This window comes from Oncorhynchus masou, chromosome 3, assembly GCF_036934945.1.
Source record: "Oncorhynchus masou masou isolate Uvic2021 chromosome 3, UVic_Omas_1.1, whole genome shotgun sequence".
Lineage (NCBI taxonomy): Eukaryota > Metazoa > Chordata > Actinopteri > Salmoniformes > Salmonidae > Oncorhynchus > Oncorhynchus masou.
The window spans coordinates 2,838,422-2,858,947 of record NC_088214.1 but is presented as its reverse complement, the minus strand read 5'-3'; the positions used below and the strand labels follow the sequence as shown (position 1 = coordinate 2,858,947).

Genomic DNA, 20,526 nt, shown 5'->3' with positions numbered 1-20,526 from the left:
AATGACAAGGAATATAGACAACCAACCTTGCTGTAGCTGGGAGGCACATCAGCATCCGAGGTGTTTGGAGCGTCCGTGTCTGGGGTGTACAGCAACCCCGCCCGGTCACGCTCTTCCCTATTCAAGTATTCTTTCCGGTCCTGGACACCCCCGTCGTCACTGTCAGTGGTACAGTCCTGGGACCCTGGTCTGGACCCTTCTCGGAGGGCCAGGAGGGTTGAGGCTCCTTCCTCTACCCTGAAGGAGGGGCCCTCCCCTGGGCCTGGAGACCCCCATGGATCCCCTTGGCCCTGGTACCGCTCCCTCTCCTCTGTGGTCTCTCCATCACCACCATCTCCTCCACCCCGCCAGGGGCTGTCTTCAGCCCCCTCTGACCCCTCCGGAGGTGGGTGTTCCCAGGGTCCGTGCAGCCTGTTTTCCCCCTGGTCCTGTTCGTCCTCCACCTCCTCAATGGTGTCGGTGGTGCCCTGCCGGGAGTACAGAGTGATGCACTGGGTCGTTTCACTGTGGGGGAGAGACAGACAGACAATGAGAGAGGATGTTACTGGACCCTGTCAATGCTCAGTACACAAAGTGGACAGTATTCAGGTGACACTCACTCAACAGCCCAATGTACCATTGTGTAGTTTTAGAGGTGGAGAAAAATATTTACTGTAGTTTGTGTGCTTTATGTGTTTTGAGGAAACAGAAAACAACATTTACAAGGATGACTGACAAACCACATGATAAGTGATAAATATAGCTGCGAGGAGCAATGAACGGGGTTCACAAGATGACAAAAAAGGACACGGAAAACAGTTGGATAAGAAAGTTCCCACAGGATGGAGTGCTTGCTATATTCCTTTACGTGCAATTAGTGAAACCATTACCATGTTTATCCCTCAATACCACAAGGATGTGAAGTTTAGTGTGAAGTGAAGTTTAGTCTAGTGCTGTAGGTTGGTTAGTGTGGCCGACTTTGAATGCAGCAACTAATCATTCTAAAATTCCTTTAGAAGCCAAATGATCAAATCAAATATGATTGGTTACATACACATGGTTCGCAGATGTTCATGCGAGCGTAGCCAAAATGCTTCTGCATCTAGTTCCGACAGTGCAGCAATATCTAACATGTAATCTACCAATTCCACAACAACTCCCTAATACACACAAATCTGAGTAAGGAATGGATTAAGAACATATACATATGAAGTGGCTCGGATGGTTATTGTCCTCTATGATCTTTTTGGCCTTCCTGTGACATCGGGTGCTATAGGTGTTCTGGAGGGCAGGTAGTTTGCCTCCGGTGATGCGTTGTGCAGACCGCACCACCCTCTGGGGTGGTCGTGAGTGGTGTAGTTGCTGCACCACGTGGTGATACAGCCCGACAGGATGTTCTCAATTGTGCATTTGTAAGTTTGTGAGGGTTTTAGGTGAGAAGCCATATTTGTTCAGCCTCCCGAGGTTGAAGAGACGCTGCTGTGCCTTCTTCACCACACTGTTTGTGTGGGTGGACCATTTCAGTTTGTCCGTGACGTGTACGCCGAGGAACTTAAAACTTTCCACCTCCTCCACTGCAGTCCTGTCGATGTGGATAGGAGGGTGCTCCCTCTGCTGTTTCTTGAAATCCACGATCATTTCCTTTGTTTTGTTGACGTTGAGAGAGAGTTTGTTTTGCTGACACCACACTCCGAGTGGAGTCTATATACCAAAACTGGAGTCAATCCTTCATGAGAAGAAGATTGTAAAAGTATTTTCTAGCATTAGCATATGTGCTAACATGCATCTATAGGTACAGTGCAGCCATATTTGAATGCAATAATCGCCCCAAAAATAATAATAACCGCCTAAATACAAAATCTGGAGAGAATCTGATATATGGTTAATGATGAGAAGATGATTGCAGATGACTTTGAGCGTTAGCGTTACGAATTCAAAGAATTTGTTGTTAATAGTTTCCTTGTTCTTTTCAGATACCAATACCATATTCCTCTTGGGGACGTCCATGATAGCGATAACGAGCATTGTGTTCTATCCCTCACCTCAATCTGGTAATGAATGGTGTGGCTGCTGAACAAATTGAGGAGATTAATTACTTGTAAACTGTCATGGTCAACACATGGTTGTAAATGTTCAGATTCAACGGTTGTAAAGATGGGGAGAGGTATGTCCGACGTAAAGAGATGCTCTGTTTTTTTTGACAACACATTCCACAAGGAAAGTGCTGCAGGCTCTAGTTTTATATTATCTTGATTATTGTCCAGTCGTGTGGTCGAATGCTGCAGGCTCTAGTTTTATATTATCTTGATTATTGTCCAGTCGTGTGGTCCAGTGCTGCAGGCTCTAGTTTTATGTTATCTTGATTATTGTCCAGTCGTGTGGTCGAATGCTGCAGGCTCTAGTTTTATGTTATCTTGATTATTGTCCAGTCGTGTGGTCGAATGCTGCAGGCTCTAGTTTTATGTTATCTTGATTATTGTCCAGTCGTGTGGTCGAATGCTGCAGGCTCTAGTTTTATGTTATCTTGATTATTGTCCAGTCGTGTGGTCGAGTGCTGCAGGCTCTAGTTTGGTCTAATCTTGATTATTGTCCAGTCGTGTGGTCAAGTGCTGCAGGCTCTAGTTTTATGTTATCTTGATTATTGTCCAGTCATGTGGTCGAATGCTGCAGGCTCTAGTTTTATGTTATCTTGATTATTGTCCAGTCGTGTGGTCGAATGCTGCAGGCTCTAGTTTTATGTTATCTTGATTATTGTCCAGTCGTGTGGTCGAGTGCTGCAGGCTCTAGTTTGGTCTAATCTTGATTATTGTCCAGTCGTGTGGTCAAGTGCTGCAGGCTCTAGTTTTATGTTATCTTGATTATTGTCCAGACATGTGGTCGAATGCTGCAGGCTCTAGTTTTATGTTATCTTGATTATTGTCCAGTCGTGTGGTCGAATGCTGCAGGCTCTAGTTTTATGTTATCTTGATTATTGTCCAGTCGTGTGGTCGAGTGCTGCAGGCTCTAGTTTGGTCTAATCTTGATTATTGTCCAGTCGTGTGGTCAAGTGCTGCAGGCTCTAGTTTTATGTTATCTTGATTATTGTCCAGTCATGTGGTCGAATGCTGCAGGCTCTAGTTTTATGTTATCTTGATTATTGTCCAGTCGTGTGGTCAAGTGCTGCAGGCTCTAGTTTTATGTTATCTTGATTATTGTCCAGTCGTGTGGTCGAGTGCTGCAGGCTCTAGTTTGGTCTAATCTTGATTATTGTCCAGTCGTGTGGTCAAGTGCTGCAGGCTCTAGTTTTATGTTATCTTGATTATTGTCCAGACATGTGGTCGAATGCTGCAGGCTCTAGTTTTATGTTATCTTGATTATTGTCCAGTCGTGTGGTCGAATGCTGCAGGCTCTAGTTTTATGTTATCTTGATTATTGTCCAGTCATGTGGTCGAATGCTGCAGGCTCTAGTTTTATGTTATCTTGATTATTGTCCAGTCGTGTGGTCGAATGCTGCAGGCTCTAGTTTTATGTTATCTTGATTATTGTCCAGTCGTGTGGTCGAGTGCTGCAGGCTCTAGTTTGGTCTAATCTTGATTATTGTCCAGTCGTGTGGTCAAGTGCTGCAGGCTCTAGTTTTATGTTATCTTGATTATTGTCCAGACATGTGGTCGAATGCTGCAGGCTCTAGTTTTATGTTATCTTGATTATTGTCCAGTCGTGTGGTCGAATGCTGCAGGCTCTAGTTTTATGTTATCTTGATTATTGTCCAGTCGTGTGGTCAAGTGCTGCAGGCTCTAGTTTTATGTTATCTTGATTATTGTCCAGTCGTGTGGTCGAATGCTGCAGGCTCTAGTTTTATGTTATCTTGATTATTGTCCAGTCGTGTGGTCGAATGCTGCAGGCTCTAGTTTTATGTTATCTTGATTATTGCCCAGTCGTGTGGTCGAGTGCTGCAGGCTCTAGTTTTATGTTATCTTGATTATTGTCCAGTCGTGTGGTCGAATGCTGCAGGCTCTAGTTTTATGTTATCTTGATTATTGTCCAGTCGTGTGGTCGAGTGCTGCAGGCTCTAGTTTGGTCTAATCTTGATTATTGTCCAGTCGTGTGGTCAAGTGCTGCAGGCTCTAGTTTTATGTTATCTTGATTATTGTCCAGACATGTGGTCGAATGCTGCAGGCTCTAGTTTTATGTTATCTTGATTATTGTCCAGTCGTGTGGTCGAATGCTGCAGGCTCTAGTTTTATGTTATCTTGATTATTGTCCAGTCGTGTGGTCAAGTGCTGCAGGCTCTAGTTTTATGTTATCTTGACTATTGTCCAGTCATGTGGTCGAATGCTGCAGGCTCTAGTTTTATGTTATCTTGATTATTGTCCAGTCGTGTGGTCGAATGCTGCAGGCTCTAGTTTTATGTTATCTTGATTATTGTCCAGTCGTGTGGTCGAATGCTGCAGGCTCTAGTTTTATGTTATCTTGATTATTGTCCAGTCGTGTGGTCGAGTGCTGCAGGCTCTAGTTTGGTCTAATCTTGATTATTGTCCAGTCGTGTGGTCAAGTGCTGCAGGCTCTAGTTTTATGTTATCTTGATTATTGTCCAGTCATGTGGTCGAATGCTGCAGGCTCTAGTTTTATGTTATCTTGATTATTGTCCAGTCGTGTGGTCGAATGCTGCAGGCTCTAGTTTTATGTTATCTTGATTATTGTCCAGTCGTGTGGTCGAGTGCTGCAGGCTCTAGTTTGGTCTAATCTTGATTATTGTCCAGTCGTGTGGTCAAGTGCTGCAGGCTCTAGTTTTATGTTATCTTGATTATTGTCCAGACATGTGGTCGAATGCTGCAGGCTCTAGTTTTATGTTATCTTGATTATTGTCCAGTCGTGTGGTCGAATGCTGCAGGCTCTAGTTTTATGTTATCTTGATTATTGTCCAGTCGTGTGGTCGAGTGCTGCAGGCTCTAGTTTGGTCTAATCTTGATTATTGTCCAGTCGTGTGGTCAAGTGCTGCAGGCTCTAGTTTTATGTTATCTTGATTATTGTCCAGTCGTGTGGTCGAGTGCTGCAGGCTCTAGTTTTATGTTATCTTGATTATTGTCCAGTCGTGTGGTCGAATGCTGCAGGCTCTAGTTTTATGTTATCTTGATTATTGTCCAGTCGTGTGGTCGAGTGCTGCAGGCTCTAGTTTTATGTTATCTTGATTATTGTCCAGTCATGTGGTCGAATGCTGCAGGCTCTAGTTTTATGTTATCTTGATTATTGTCCAGTCGTGTGGTCGAGTGCTGCAGGCTCTAGTTTTATGTTATCTTGATTATTGTCCAGTCGTGTGGTCGAGTGCTGCAGGCTCTAGTTTTATGTTATCTTGATTATTGTCCAGTCGTGTGGTCGAGTGCTGCAGGCTCTAGTTTTATGTTATCTTGATTATTGTCCAGTCGTGTGGTCGAGTGCTGCAGGCTCTAGTTTTATGTTATCTTGATTATTGTCCAGTCGTGTGGTCCAGTGCTGCAAAGGAAATACCTAGTTCATCTGCAACTGGCCCACAACAGAGCGGCACCTCTTGTCTTCATTGTAATCAGAGGGCTGATATAAATACTATGCAGCCAGTCTCTGTTGGCTAAGAGTTGAGGAGAGACTGACTGCATCACTTATTCTTTTTATAAGAAATTAATGCGTTGGAAATTGCAAACTGTTTGCATAGTCAACTTACACACCATTATGACACACACACTTACCCCACCAGACATGCCACCAGGGGTCTTTTCACAGTCCACATATCCAGAACAAATTCAAGAAAGTGTACCGTATTATACAGAGCCATTATTGCATGGAACTCCCTTCCATCTGATATTGCTCAAATGAACAGCAAACGTGACCTAGATAGTTTGTGTGCATGTATTGATATGTAGGCTACGTGTGCCATTTTCTAGTTCTGTCCTTGAGCTGTTCTTGTCTATTAATGTTCTGTATTATGTCATGCTTCATGTTTTGTCTGGACTTCAGGAAGAGTAATTTTTTAATTTTTTTTATATACTGTGGAGTATATTGTGTAGTATATCCACAGTGGTTTAAATGGACACGTAAAATCAGATTTTAAATTAAGACTCGGTTAAGACATGGTCCTACATTCCGAATTTGGTGTCATTTGGTCCTATGGTTCATGAGAAGAAAAAAATATTTTTTGCATATTTTAGCATATTAGCATATGTGCTAATATGCATCTACTGGAATAGTGTGGCCATCTTTGAATGAATCAATGTTATTTTCTCAAACTCTTTAGGGACTATGGTGATGAGTCTTAAAGACACAATTTGGAGTGAATGTGACTTTTAGTCCAGGAGAAGAAGATTTATTATGATTATTTTAAGAGTTAGCAAATGTGAACATTAATAAAAGTGAATCGTTAATAGTTTCATTATGTTTTAAGACACCAATGCCAAACTTAACATGGTTCATCATGGTAATGACTCTAAACAATTTCAAGTTGATAGGCCATTATGAAGTAGATTTAGAAAGGAATTAAATGGGACAGGTAAAATCTGATTTCCTGATTTATCCAATATGTTAGACCTCTCTGAACCAATCCCTTAGCTTTTCTCAAATTTGGTCATGTTTCATGAGAAGATGTTTTTCAAAAGTATTCCAAAATTTCCTAGATGGAGGAAAATCAATCCTGATGGATTTATGGGTCCTTGAGGCACATTTGTTCAGCATGTGGAAAGACACCTATATACAACATTTCAAGTCTGTAGGTAAAATGGGGTGGCAGATATGAAGGTTTAAGTGAAGAGTCTGTTTATAACTGCGCCACCTACAGGTCAATCGGTGTTATGCTTTTAGACCAAGTTACTCATGGCCTCTAGTTTCTGTGTGCCAAATTAGAAAAATAGTTACTAATCTATGCTTGAGTTATTTGACCATGTCAAGGGAAAAAAATGGACTCTAAGAATAACAGTATGTTTCAGTAACCCCTAACAAGCAACTCATTGACAGACAATGGGTGTGGGAGGGAGGTGTTATGGCTGGCCTGTGAGGATCAGGCTACCGTGGATCACAGTTATACAGATATCTCTCTCCTGCAGAGGGTAGAGGTATAGGGGTTGATGGGGGAGGGGAGTTTATGACCTCACGCCCATCGTAACTTAGAAGGCAGCAGCCCAACTCCATTCTGTTCTCTAATATGCGAGACTGGAATGTCTGTGTGCCTTAGGAAGAGTTCACAGCCCAAAACTACAGAACATCAAATAAATGGACATTGGGACAATATATGACATCAGAAAAAACTTAGGATCAAACTTAGGCAGCCTGTTTTCCAGTTTGTGGGATTGGGGATGTTCATCAAAAATGAAGAAAGCTGTACGCTTACCACACTGCACCGTGGTCTCATTCCAACAACGAACGTAACATGTGTAGAAAATATCCAGATTGAATAGAATGTTTTTGTAAAGACGAACTGTGAATTTAGTTGTCTAAACTAGATCAGAGTCAAATCCTAATATCTTGCCTTGTAACAAGCTATGCTCCAGGGAACCCAGAGAGAATGCCATGATAGCCGTGCTGCAAGCCCAGCTTCAGATGCAATCGTTAGGCAAGGGTAATTTAAGTGTAGGAAAGGATGAAACAGTGTCTGTGCCACCAGTAAGTACAGATAGTTTTATAAATCCCCTCGCACAGTCCCCGCAGCCAGACAATCTTCTCATGGTTTCTGGAGGGAAATGCTGTAGGAATGCTCAACCGGTGTCGCTCATTCAGCCGACAGAAACTTTCAACCGGTTTTCCCCATTAAGCAGCGAGGCGGAGTCAGAGGCCGAGTTTTATTTTTATTTTACCTTTATTTTACTAGGCAAGTCAGTTAAGAACAAATTCTTATTTTCAATGACGGCCTAGGAACAGTTGGTTAACTGCCTGTTCAGGGGCAGAAGGACAGATTTGTACCTTGTCAGCTCGGGGATTCGAACTTGCAACCTTTCGGTTACTAGTCCAACGCTCTAACCACTAGACTACCCTGCCACCTTCTTCTCTGGTCTCTCCGCCACCCGTTACGGGGTCTGAGACGCCGAAGCCTCCCACCATTAGCTCTGACAGATTGAAAACCCAAATCATTGGCGACTCCATTACCCGCAGTATTAGACTTAAAACAAATCATCCAGCGATCATACACTGTTTACCAGGGGGCAGGGCTACCGACGTTAAGGCTAATCTGAAGATGATGCTGGCTAAGGATAAAACTGGCGAGTGTAGAGAGTATAGAGATATTGTTATCCACGGCGGCACCAACAATATTAGGATGAAACAGTCAGAGGTCACCAAGTGCAACATAGCTTCAGCGTGTAAATCAGCTAGAAAGATGTGTCGGCATCGAGTAATTGTCTCTGGCCCCCTCCCAGTTAGGGGGAGTGATGAGCTCTACAGCAGAGTCTCACAACTAAATCGCTGGTTGGAAACAGTTTTCTGCCCCTCCCAAAATTTAGAATTTGTAGATAACTCACACACAAACAGGACCAAGCCTGGCATGTTGAGGAGTGACGGACTCCAACCTAGCTGGAGGGGTGCTCTCATCAAATCTATGAACATGGACCCTGATCTCTCTTTTGACTAACATATCAAGACTGTTTCAAGGACAACTTTTTTCCATCTACATAATATTGCAAAAATCTGAAATTTTCTGTCCAAAATTGATGCAGAAAAATGTATCCACGCTTTTGTCACTTCTCGATTAGACGACTGCAATGTTCTACTTTCCGACGACCCGGATAACTAAATAAACTAAGCAAACAGCTGGAGGCAGGTCTTTCTCCTATAGAGCTCAATTTTTAGGAAATGGTCTGCCTATCCATGTGAAAGACGCAGACTCGGTCTCAACCTTTAAGTCTTTATTGAAGACTCATCTCTTCAGTAGGTCCTATGATTGAGTGTAGTCTGGCCCAGTGGTGTGAAGGTGAACGGAAAGGCACTGGAGCGACGAACCGCCCTTGCTGTCTCTGCCTGGCTGGTTCCCCTCTCTCCACTGGGATTCTCTGCCTCTAACCCCTTTACAGGGGCTGAGTCACTGGCTCACTGGTGCTCCTCCATGCCGTCCCTAGAAGGGGTGCGTCACTTGAGTGGGTTGAATCACTGACGTGGTCTTCCTGTCTGGGTTGGCGCCCCCCCCTTGGGTTGTGCCGTGGTGGAGATCTTTGTGGGCTATACTCGGCCTTGTCTTAGGATGGTAAGTTGGTGGTTGAAGATATCCCTCTAGTGCTGTGGGAGCTGTGCTTTGGCAAAGTGGGTGGGGTTACATCCTGCCCGGTTGGCCCTGTCCGGGGGTATCGTCGAACGGGGTCCCAGTGTCTTCAGACCCCTCCCATCTCAGCCTCCAGCATTTATGCTGCAATAGTTTATGTGTCGGGGGGCTAGGGTCAGTCTTATATCTGGAGTATTTCTCCCATCTAATCCGGTGTCCTGCGTGAATTTAAGTATGCTCCCTCAAACTCTCTCTCCATCTTTTTCGCCCTCTCTTTCTCTCTCGGAGGACCTGAGGCCTAGGACCACTGGCGTATTGACACCTTGCTGTCCCAAGTCCACCTGGTCGTGTTGCTGCTCCTGTTTCAACTGTTCTGCCGCCTGCGGCTATGGAACCCTGACCTGTTCACCGGACGTGCTACCTTGTCCCGGACCTGCTGTTTTTGACTCTCTCTCTCTACCGCACCTGCTGTCTCTAACTCTGAATGATCGAGTATGAAAAGCCAACTGTCATTCACTCCTGAGGTGCTGACCTTTCGCACCCTCTACAACCACTATGATTATTATTATTTCACGCTGCTGGTCATCTATGAACATTTTAACATCTTGACCATGTTCTGTTATAATCTCCAACCGGTACAGCCAGAAGAGGACTGGCCACCCCTCAGATCCTGGTTCCTCTCTAGGTTTCTTCCTAGGTTCTGGCCTTTCTAGGGAGTTTTTCCTAGCCACTGTGCTTCTACATCTGCATTGCTTGCTGTTTGGGGTTTTAGGCTGGGTTTCTTTACAGCACTTTGTGACATCAGCTGATGTAAGAAGGGCTTTATAAATAGATCTGATTGATTGATTGATTGACTGTATCTAAGAAGGTGAATTCCAGGAGAACCAGACAGCTATTCTCTTCAAATCATTGGTTGTCTACACAGCCCTGATAACCAAGCTGGGAGCGTCAACACGGCTGTTAAGCTTCCTGAGAAAATTACTCTCAGAACGAGTTCAAGACAACCAAGAGAAAGGAAAGTGTGACGTCATCAATCAGAGACACCTGGTAACGGAGGAGAAGCCGCCATCGGAGTAGAAGGTCGTCGGCTAAACCTCCTAAGCGGAACTCGGTCCACGAAGAAAAAGAGATACCCAACAGAGACTTTCAACAAGTAAATATGTTCACTATGATTCTGACCCATAAAAGCGGCAGGTCCATGAAGAAAAAGAGATACCCAACAGAGACTTTCAACAAGTAAATACGTTCACTATGATTCTGACCCATAAAAGCGGCAGGCCCACGAAGAAAAAGAGATACTCAACAGAGACTTTCAACAAGTAAATACGTTCACTATGATTCTGACCCATAAAAGCGGCAGGTCCACGAAGAAAAAGAGATACCCAACAGAGACTTTCAACAAGTAAATACGTTCACTATGATTCTGACCCATAAGAGCGGCAGTTCGGGGCAAGGTGTTAGGGCTAAAACTAAACATAGTTTACAAATGTATCCAAGTGTGCTTTTCTCTCGTGCACTCTCTCTCTCTCTCTCTCTCTCTCTCCCTCTCTCTTTCTAAATCCCTGTCTTGTGTAACACGTGTCATATCATGTTGGTCCACTAGGGACCGGTTTGTTGTACTAATGTTGTTCTAATCAATAGCCAGACTGTGTGTTTGTTTATCTTATATCATCACTTAGTAAATAAATAATCAACTCAATTGGTGTGATAAGGATAAGGATTTGTGCAGATTTACGAATTATGCGACGTTCAGAATGAGACTGATTAGGAAATTAATTAATTAGTGACTGCTAGGAAATCGATATTCTGATATTCTTTAAATTCATTTGGGAAACGGTAACTCAGGGTAGGGGGCAGCATTCGGAATTTTGGATGAAAAGCATGCCCAAATTAAACGGCCTGCTACTCGGGCCCAGAAGATATGATATGCATATAACTGGTCGATTTGGATAGAAAACACGCTTACGTTTCCAACACTGTTAAAATAGTGTCTGTGAGTATAACAGAACTGATTTAGCAGGCGAAAACCTGAGGAAAATCCATTCAGGGAGTAGTTTTTTTTGTTGGCTTTGTAGTTTTCTATTCAATGCCATTACAGTATCCATTGACTTTGGACTCCATTTGCAGTTCCTATGCCTTCCACTAGATGTCAACAGTCTATAGAAATCGTTTCAGGCTTTTATTCTTATAAATGATGAGAGCCAGTCTGAAAGAGTGGACCCTACCGTGTCGCAGAGCTTTTTCATGTGCAAGTGCATTTCTTGTTTACCTTTTATATTGACGACGTTATTGTCCGGTTTAAATATTATAGATCATTTAGGCTAAAAAACAACCTGAGGATTGAATATAAACATCGTTTGACATATTTCTATGAACTTTACGGATACAATTTGGATTTTTTTGTCTGATTGTTTTGACTGCGTTTGAGCCTGTGAATTACTGAAGAAAACGTGCTAACGAGGTTTTTGGATATAAAGAGACTTCATCGAACAAAAGGAACATTTATTGAGTAAATGATTGCCACCATATCAAGATCATCAAAGGTAAGGGATTAATTTTATCTCTATTTCTGAGTTTTGTAACGCTTCTGCTTTGCTGGTTACTGTTTGTAATAATTTGTCAACTGGGCTATGTTCTGGGCTAGGTATGCTTTCGCTGAAAAGCAATTTATAAATATGACATTGTGGAATGGTTTAACAAGACGTTAATCTTTAAACCTATGTAAAATATGTTTTGTTTTCTGAATTTTTATAGTGAGCATTTCTGTAATTGAATTTGGCGCTCTGCAACCTCACTGGATGTTGGCCAGATGGGACGCTAGCATCCCACGTACCCTAGAGAGGTTAAACAAACTTTTCCCATGGTGCTCCAGAATACTGAGTTCATGGTTACCTGATTAATTTGATCACGTAATTATAAACATAGTTAATTATTCGATGAATGGCATTTGTCACATGAATAATACTAACGTCATGACAGAAGGAAGAGGAAGAGGAGTATGAGAAAGGAGTGGAGGGGATGAGGAGGTGGAAGAAGAGAGTGACAAAGAGGATGGAAGAGGAGGTAAAGGAGAAAGAGGAAGATTTCAGCTTGGACCAGGCACCTGGACACTTGGCTGCTGCTGCTGTCAGTTGATTTGGAGGCGTCCAGGCCGTAAATCTTACGGAGTTTTGGCCGGGCACGTTCACTGGTTTTGGGAATGGGAACGTCTGACGGCATTCCGTCCAGCTCGTCCAGCGTGTCTTGGCGGGAGAACAGCATGGTGGCCTCAGTGTAGGCACTGATGCGATAAAGGGATGGAGAGATGAGAAATAAATGAGTGGAATGACACAATGGTTACAACATGGCTTCCACATGACACAGCTAAAGATGTGGAAGTTTCCAAATGGTAGTGGTGATGTGATTTCTCATCGCTCATGCTGAAGATACTGATCAAGCCCTAGAATTAGATATAGAATGAAATAATAGGATATCTCCAGCACTCTCCACTCTCTTTTCTTCTGCTTTTTATTTACTACTTGTTATTTGTAACCTTTTGTATTTGCCGTTTGATTCTTGATTGATATTTTTATTGTACTGCATTGTTGAGGAGAGTCAGCAAGTAAGCATTTCTCTGTACTGTGTGCATCTGACCAATAAACTTTGATTTTATGCTCAAAACCGACACCCCAACCCGAGCACTCCGTTCTGCCGCCTTATGTCTTTTGGCCCTCCCACCCCAACGGGAGGTCAGCTCCCGCTCAGCCCAGTCCAAGCTCTTCTCTGTCTTGGAACCCCAAGGGGAGGTCAGCTCCCGCTCAGCCCAGTCCAAGCTCTTCTCTGTCTTGGAACCCCAAGGGGAGGTCAGCTCCCGCTCAGCCCAGTCCAAGCTCTTCTCTGTCTTGGAACCCCAAGGGAGGTCAGCTCCCGCTCAGCCCAGTCCAAGCTCTTCTCTGTCTTGGAACCCCAAGGGGAGGTCAGCTCCCGCTCAGCCCAGTCCAAGCTCTTCTCTGTCTTGGAACCCCAAGGGAAGGTCAGCTCCCGCTCAGCCCAGTCCAAGCTCTTCTCTGTCTTGGAACCCCAACGGGAGGTCAGCTCCCGCTCAGCCCAGTCCAGGCTCTTCTCTGTCTTGGAACCCCAAGGGGAGGTCAGCAGTGTCTCTGCCCATCTTCCAAAAACATCTGAAACCCTACCTCTTCAAACTGTATGTTAAATAATCCCCCTTCTCACCTCATCCCCCACCGCACTAAACCAGGACTTTAACCCCCCCCCAAGCTCTGACTCTACTGACCCCCACAGCACTAAACCAGGACTTAACCCCCCCCCCAAGCTCTGACTCTACTGACCCCCACAGCACTAAACCAGGACTTAACCCCCCCCAAGCTCTGACTCTACTGACCCCCACAGCACTAAACCAGGACTTAACCCCCCCAAGCTCTGACTCTACTGACCCCACAGCACTAAACCAGGACTTTAACCCCCCCCCCAAGCTCTGACTCTACTGACTCCCACAGCACTTAACCAGGACTTGACACCCCCAGCTATGACTCTACTGACCCCCACACCACTTAACCAGGACTTGACACCCCCCAGCTATGACTCTACTGACCCCCACAGCACTTAACCAGGACTTGACACCCCCCCCAGCTATGACTCTACTGACCCCCACAGCACTTAACCAGGACTTGACCGCCCCCCTCCCAAGCTTTGACTCTACTGATGCCCACAGCACTTAACCAGGACTTGACCCCCACCCCCAAGCCCTGACTCTACTGACCCCCACAGCACTTAACCAGGACTTGACCCCCCCCCCCCTATAGCTATGACTCTACTGCCCCCCACAGCACTTAACCAGGACTTGACCCCCTCCCCCTAGCTATGACTCTACTAATAGCTAAGATATGGAGGTAAAATGTACTTTCTATCCCTGTGATATGTGGTTGTCCCACCTAGTCATCTTGAGATGAATGCACCAACTGTAAATTGTTCAGGATAAGATCATATTATTATTTGCTAAATGACTAACATGTAAAATGTACATTTGATTCAAATTATTACACGTACGAAACACTTACCTGGATATGCTGTCTCGTGATGCCAACGATGCCATGCTGTCCTGGCTCTCCATGCGATAGTCACCTCTCCTCCTGTGGACCCTGTGAGACCCCCCCGACGCACTGCCCTCCTCACTGAGCCGGTCCAGGCTGGACCCCCGAGACATGCTCATACGCATCTGCTTCTGGTAGAACACATGGATACTCTCTCTGGACGGGACGTTGCCCTGCAGGGGGAGGTTAGATCAGGATAGTCATTTAATCTTGGTTTTGTTTTCTAGTTTGCTATATATCAAAGTCAAAAACTTTAATCTCACTATTTAAAGAGTGCTTATGTAAGACAAGATACTCAAAGGGGCGGCAGGTAGCCTAGTGGTTAGAGTGTAGGGGCGGCAGGTAGCCTAGTGGTTAGAGTGTAGGGGTGGCAGGTAGCCTAGTGGTTAGAGCGTTGGACTAGTAACCGAAAGGTTGCAAGATTGAATCCCTGAGCTGACAAGGTAAAGATCTGTTGTTCTGCCCCTGAACAAGGCAGTTAACCCACTGTTCCTAGGGCCGTTATTGAAAATAAGAATGTGTTCTTAACTGGCTTGCCTACTTAAATAAAGGTAAAATAGAGTGACATAAATATGTATATATAGAGTGGCAGCAGCAGTACCTTTTTGACCTCTCTAGTGAGCATGCATCTCTCAATGCGCAGCACGGTGGAGATGTCTATGTGTTCTCTACACACGTTGTTCATCCACTTGGTGAAGCTCTCCACCGTTGTCTGGAACAACACCCAGGTGAACTTGATGATGTTGAACACTCGCTTCAAGACGTTGTCTGGTGGTACGTAGGAAAGAGAAGTCACAAATATTTAAAAACATTTTTTTGCAGACAATCTTATCCAAAGTGGCATCAGGGCACTCAACTAAACTAGCTAAAACAGCCATGATCCAGATCATTGTCATTACGATCATTGATTCGGAGTAAACTATAGTAAGAACCTATGATATATATACTTTATATGGAATCAATATCATGACTGGTGGTTGTCTCTCCGTGTTAGTGGTTGTGTATATACATATACTACAGTATTTGAAAGGGTCTGTGACACCCACCTGGTCCGTCAGACTTCTTCTCCTGTGTTCCCTCCTGATCTTCCTCCATCTCTATAGTCACATGACCTGCACAGAATAACACAACAAAACAATAACTTAGAGAGAATAACACAAAACAATAATTTACAGTAAATAATGCAAAAAAAAAACAATAAGTTAGAGAGAATAACACAACAATACATTTTTTTATTGTATTTTTCCCCAGGTAAGTTGACTGAGAACACATTCTCATTTACAGCAACAACCTGAGGAATAGTTACAGGGGAGAGGAGGGGGGATGAACGAGCCAATTGTAAACTGGAGATGATTAGGTGACCATGACGGTTTGAAGGCCAGATTGGGAATTTAGCTAGGACACCGGGGTTAACATCCCGACTCTTACGATAAGTACCATGGGATCTTTAGCAACCATAGAGAGTCAGGACACCCATTTAACATCCCATCCAAAAGACAGCACCCTGCACAGGGCAATGTCCCCAATCACTGCTCTGCGGCAATTTTTTTAGACCAGAAGAAAGGGTGCCTCCTACTGGGTCTCCAACACTACTTCTAACATCATCTGGTCTCCCATCCAGGAACCAACCAGGACCAACCCTGCTTAGCTTCAGAAACAAGCCGGCAGTGGAATGCTGGGTGAAATGCTGCTGGCCACATTACAGAGAATAACACAACAAAATAATAACTTTCAAAGAATAACATAACAAAACAATACTTCCAGTAGACTTGGTTTATAATTAATTTATAGTAGATTTGGTTTATAATGAGTGAGTGTGAGAACTCTTGGGGTAGTCGTCAGGGATGTCCTTTCTCACCGCTGCTTTTCGCTTTCACAACCAAGCCTTAAATTATCTACATGAATTAAGAGGTGGTGAATCAAGCGTAAGGGGATCTTGTAAAATAATGATGCTTTTGAATCATCACAGATTAAAGACAGATCTTCTGTGAGAACTAAGGAAGTAGCATGAGCCCTCAGAGGTTGTAAGAACAGAATGATGTGTTGATCTATTCTCGTGATCTTCTTCTGAAACTGGGCTATTTGGATTTATTTTACCTTTATTTTAATAGTCAAGTCAGTTAAGAACAAATTCTTATTTTCAATGATGGCCTAGGAACAGTGGGTTAACTGCCTGTTTAGGGGCAGAACAACAGATTTGTACCTTGTCAGCTCAGGGATTTGAACTTGCAACCTTCCGGTTACTAGTCCAACGCTCAAACCACTAGGCTACCCTGCCGCCCCAGGATGTATGCTGATTAATTTATGTATATCGGTGATTCTGTTATAATACTAATATCTCTTAACTTACCTTCCTTCTTGTCCTTCTTGTGTTTGTCTCTCTTGGTGTACCTCTTCCAGAACTTACGCTTCTCTTTGCCTCGTTCCTTCATGGCTGTCTTGGAGTCTGTTATCCAGGCATGGTAGAAAAACTGGGAGCGTACAGTACAGGTAGCACAATGTTAGTTTGGACATAAAGGAACGAATCCTGATTTGAGATCTGTGCGCTCTTAACTCTGACTTTCGCTAAATTATGTATTGAGTCATGTGTTGATACATGTAATGATTCATGCATTGATTCGCGTTGATTCATGTAATGATTCATGTATTGATTCGTGTGTTGATTCATGTATTGATAAATGTATTTTGTCGTGTTGATTCATATATTGACGACAATTTGTACAGTAAAAAAATAGTTACGCACACAGATCTCAAGGGTTCTGTCCAATCAAACAGCTCTCAAGGATTCAGTCCAATCAAACAGATCTCAAGGATTCAGTCCAAACAAACAGATCTCAAGGCTTCAGTCCAATCACCGAAATCTAAAGGCTTCAGTCCAATTAAACAGATCTCAAGGCTTCAGTCCAATCAAACAAATCTCAAGGCTTCAGTCCAATCAAAGGAGTGCTACGGTCAAGGCGGGCACACTCAGAGGCAAATAAAACAAGAGCAATAGCAAGCCAGGTGACCATTAGTTAACCCTTTAAACCACAGACAAATCAAAACAATCAGAGTCACAAAGACAATATGACAATTTTAGAGTGTTTTTGCTTCATCAGTACAAAAGGTAGAGGCCACCTGCGATTTATGGCATTTTACACTCTTATATTGTAATTTGTAACAATGGCTTCATTGTGACTTGGCGACAATATCGAAGGCTTACTTGTAAATCTATTTAACCTTGTACAGACTATAGTACAATGGAGCAAACCACACCAAAATCGCAAATGTGTGATAACAACACCAATGCATTTTCTGAAATCTGTTGGTAAAAGGCTCTGCCGAGTTCATGCAAACAGCTTCAAAACAATCTATCACTTAAAACCCATGACGAAGGACCACTGTAGTTCCATCCCCATCCTGTCTGGAACGTTTAGGATATTTTTTGTTTCTAAATGGATATGGTATTGGATCGGATATGGGATGGAAAGACAGTTGGTTATAAATGCCTTGGCCTTCATTAAAACAGCAAATCTACACAAAACAGGCTGAGGACACAGGATACAGTCGACACAGGCTGTGGTAAGAGGAGATACAGGCTGAGGACACAGGATACAGTCTACACAGGCTGAGGTAAGAGGAGATACAGGCTGAGGACACAGGATACAGTCTACACAGGCTGTGGTAAGAGGAGATACAGGCTGAGGATACAGGTTACAGTCGACACAGGCTGTGGTAAGAGGAGATTCTGAATCTGTTATTTGGTACCTTGGCTGCCCTGATTACATACTGAAGGATGGTTTTGGGCAGTTTAATGATAGATCTGGGCAGAGCTATAAGGGCTGAGGCAAACTTCCCAATAGCTCGCTGAAGAGGAGGGATAAAGGGTGGTGGGAGAGTTAGTAGAAAACACAAATATGAAAGTGCATATCTTTTCATACACTAGTAGTGGCAATAGATAATCTGATACTAAACTAGACAATATTGACAATTGAAAGACACACTACAGTAATACCGGGTATACTGAGGAAACGTTGACACTGGTCTGGTCTGGAGCTCACCTGAAACGCTGACTTCTTGGGCAGCTCTTGATCCTCTCTTTTCTCCTCCTCTTCCTCCTCTTCTTCACTGTCAGTTTCAAACAAGTAATAATCTCCACTTCTCACCACTGATGAGTAGAGAGCAAGGTGCTGTTAATATTAACTGGAGGAAAAAGGGCTTGACAAGATGCTTTGGGGTGTTGAGAGTCTGTAAACTAGGGTAGTGTGAGGCAGCAGAGGTTGGTTTGATTCAAAACACTTGTGGGATGAAGTTGATAAGAGTAGGAAAGCAAACACAATGTTAGACACACAATATTAGCATATTAGTTTGTTTACTAAGACATGGCATAGATTGAGGTGATTTGGGCAGACCTTCAAAAGAATTGTAATAGTTGAAACTGACTTATGTCCTTGAACAGAAGAGCCATAATGGGGGGAACAGGAAGAGAGGAGGATGCTGGGTAATATATGAATGGGGTTAGGATGAGGGGTGAACTGGGTAAATCATATAATGAATGCAACGATATGACAGGGGTGATACTAAGAAATCAAGTCAACACAGAAACAGGGCACCACAGAGAACAACTGAGACACACCTCAGAGAAACGTGGGTATAGTTTTCTACAGCTTTTCAATTTCCATTTGAAACTTGATTTCCTTATTAAAACTTTCAAAATGTATTAAATGTGGATCGTTCTGATCAGTATTGCTCAGTTTCCCCTCATGCGGTACATATATTGGTGATCGTGATTATAACAGAGACATAATCATTCACCCTTTTACTCTTCCTAGAAAGAAAGAATGAAGAGGGAGAAGGCACTTAGCTCTGTCTAATAGAATCTTTCACAACGAGAGATTCCCTACTGTGGCCTCACCAGGACCACAACCACAAACATCACAGGCATCAGTTATTTTATTTTCTCTCATGGAAAATAGTCTATTTATGGCCCCCATTGCCATTAATTGAGGCATATTGTAGTATTGTCTTATTTCATTCCAGCAAATCAGTATCTCGTCTGTATATTTCTGATGTTTTGGGGTTCATCAATCAGTCGAACAATTAACTCATCAATCAATTAATTAATCAATTGAGGGGCCTTAAATAGAGACAGAAAAGGACTGAGGTCTGGATGGAACGTTGACGTTTGTTTTGGGTCGTCTGGAGCCCAGGTGCAGTATGGGAATCCTCTGAGAGTTCTGGTCAAGGACACAACAGTCAATCAGAGCGGAGAAAGAAGGAGGGGTCAACCTACTGGAGGCGTGGTCAACCCAAGGCCGCCACCACTGCCTTTTTTTAGTCTTGGCTGTTTCTTTCTCTTTCACTTTCTCTTTCTCTCTTTCTCGCTCTGCTCCTAAAATAAAAATGGTTTCACATGTAGATCAATTATGCTTTATATTGCAAAAAATATTTCTTCATTCAGACTTTGTGCAAGTTAAACGGTATTTAAAAAAAAATAAAAATAAATAAATATATATATATATATATATATATATCTTCATGAAGCTTTGTGACCACAACATTGTTTGCAGTAATGATGTCATAATGATCGGGATCATATGAAAATCTATTCCAGGGTTGAATAAACGTTCCATGAGAACTTACCAACACCCAGTCTATATTGATTAGACATTCCACCTAGTTATAACATCAGTACTCCTAGAGAGACGTTAAGAGCCTTCATCATGATACAGTACCATCATCCTCTTCCTCCTGCTCCTGTGGCTGGATGGGGTTCTCTCTGTCCCCAGATTCCTGTGGCTGGATGGGGTTCTCTCTGTCCCCAGATTCCTGGGCCAGGCTCAACATCTTTTTCTTCCCACTCTTAAACTTCTCCTGGCGCTGCTTTATACGGTCCATCCTGAGAGGGAGAGAGACAGAGACAGAAAGATGATGAATCACAACACTCAGTTCGATCTATCAAGAGAAAGCAGACAAGGTTTCTCTCTCTTCTTCCATGTTTCTAGAATAATATTGAAAGAAAGCAAGTACTATTTGGACCATTTGGCCTGTTAGAGATAAAGGTTAGATAAAGATTTAAAGGGAAGGTTAATAGATAAACATTTAAAGGGAAGGTTAATAGATAACGGTTTAAAGGGAAGGTTAGTAGATAAAGGTTTAAAGGTTAGGTTAATAGATAAATGCTGGATAAAGGTTTAAATGGAAGGTTAGTAGATAAAATTTTAAAGGGAAGGTTAATAGATAAAGTTTTAAAGGTTAGGTTAATAGATAAATGCTGGATAAAGGTTTAAATGG

General features: G+C 43.2%; 1 protein-coding gene across 1 annotated transcript in view; it reads right to left on the bottom strand.

Moving 5' to 3' along the window:
• Nucleotides 1-20,526, bottom strand: part of LOC135518608 (piezo-type mechanosensitive ion channel component 2-like) — a 328,980-nt gene that overhangs the window by 35,998 nt on the left and 272,456 nt on the right. Inside the window, 10 exon segments of the mRNA XM_064943769.1 lie at nucleotides 27-504; nucleotides 12,270-12,446; nucleotides 14,221-14,426; nucleotides 14,855-15,021; nucleotides 15,300-15,365; nucleotides 16,604-16,724; nucleotides 18,001-18,099; nucleotides 18,294-18,400; nucleotides 19,526-19,624; nucleotides 19,968-20,131. Coding sequence (XP_064799841.1) covers nucleotides 27-504; nucleotides 12,270-12,446; nucleotides 14,221-14,426; nucleotides 14,855-15,021; nucleotides 15,300-15,365; nucleotides 16,604-16,724; nucleotides 18,001-18,099; nucleotides 18,294-18,400; nucleotides 19,526-19,624; nucleotides 19,968-20,131 — 1,684 coding nt within the window.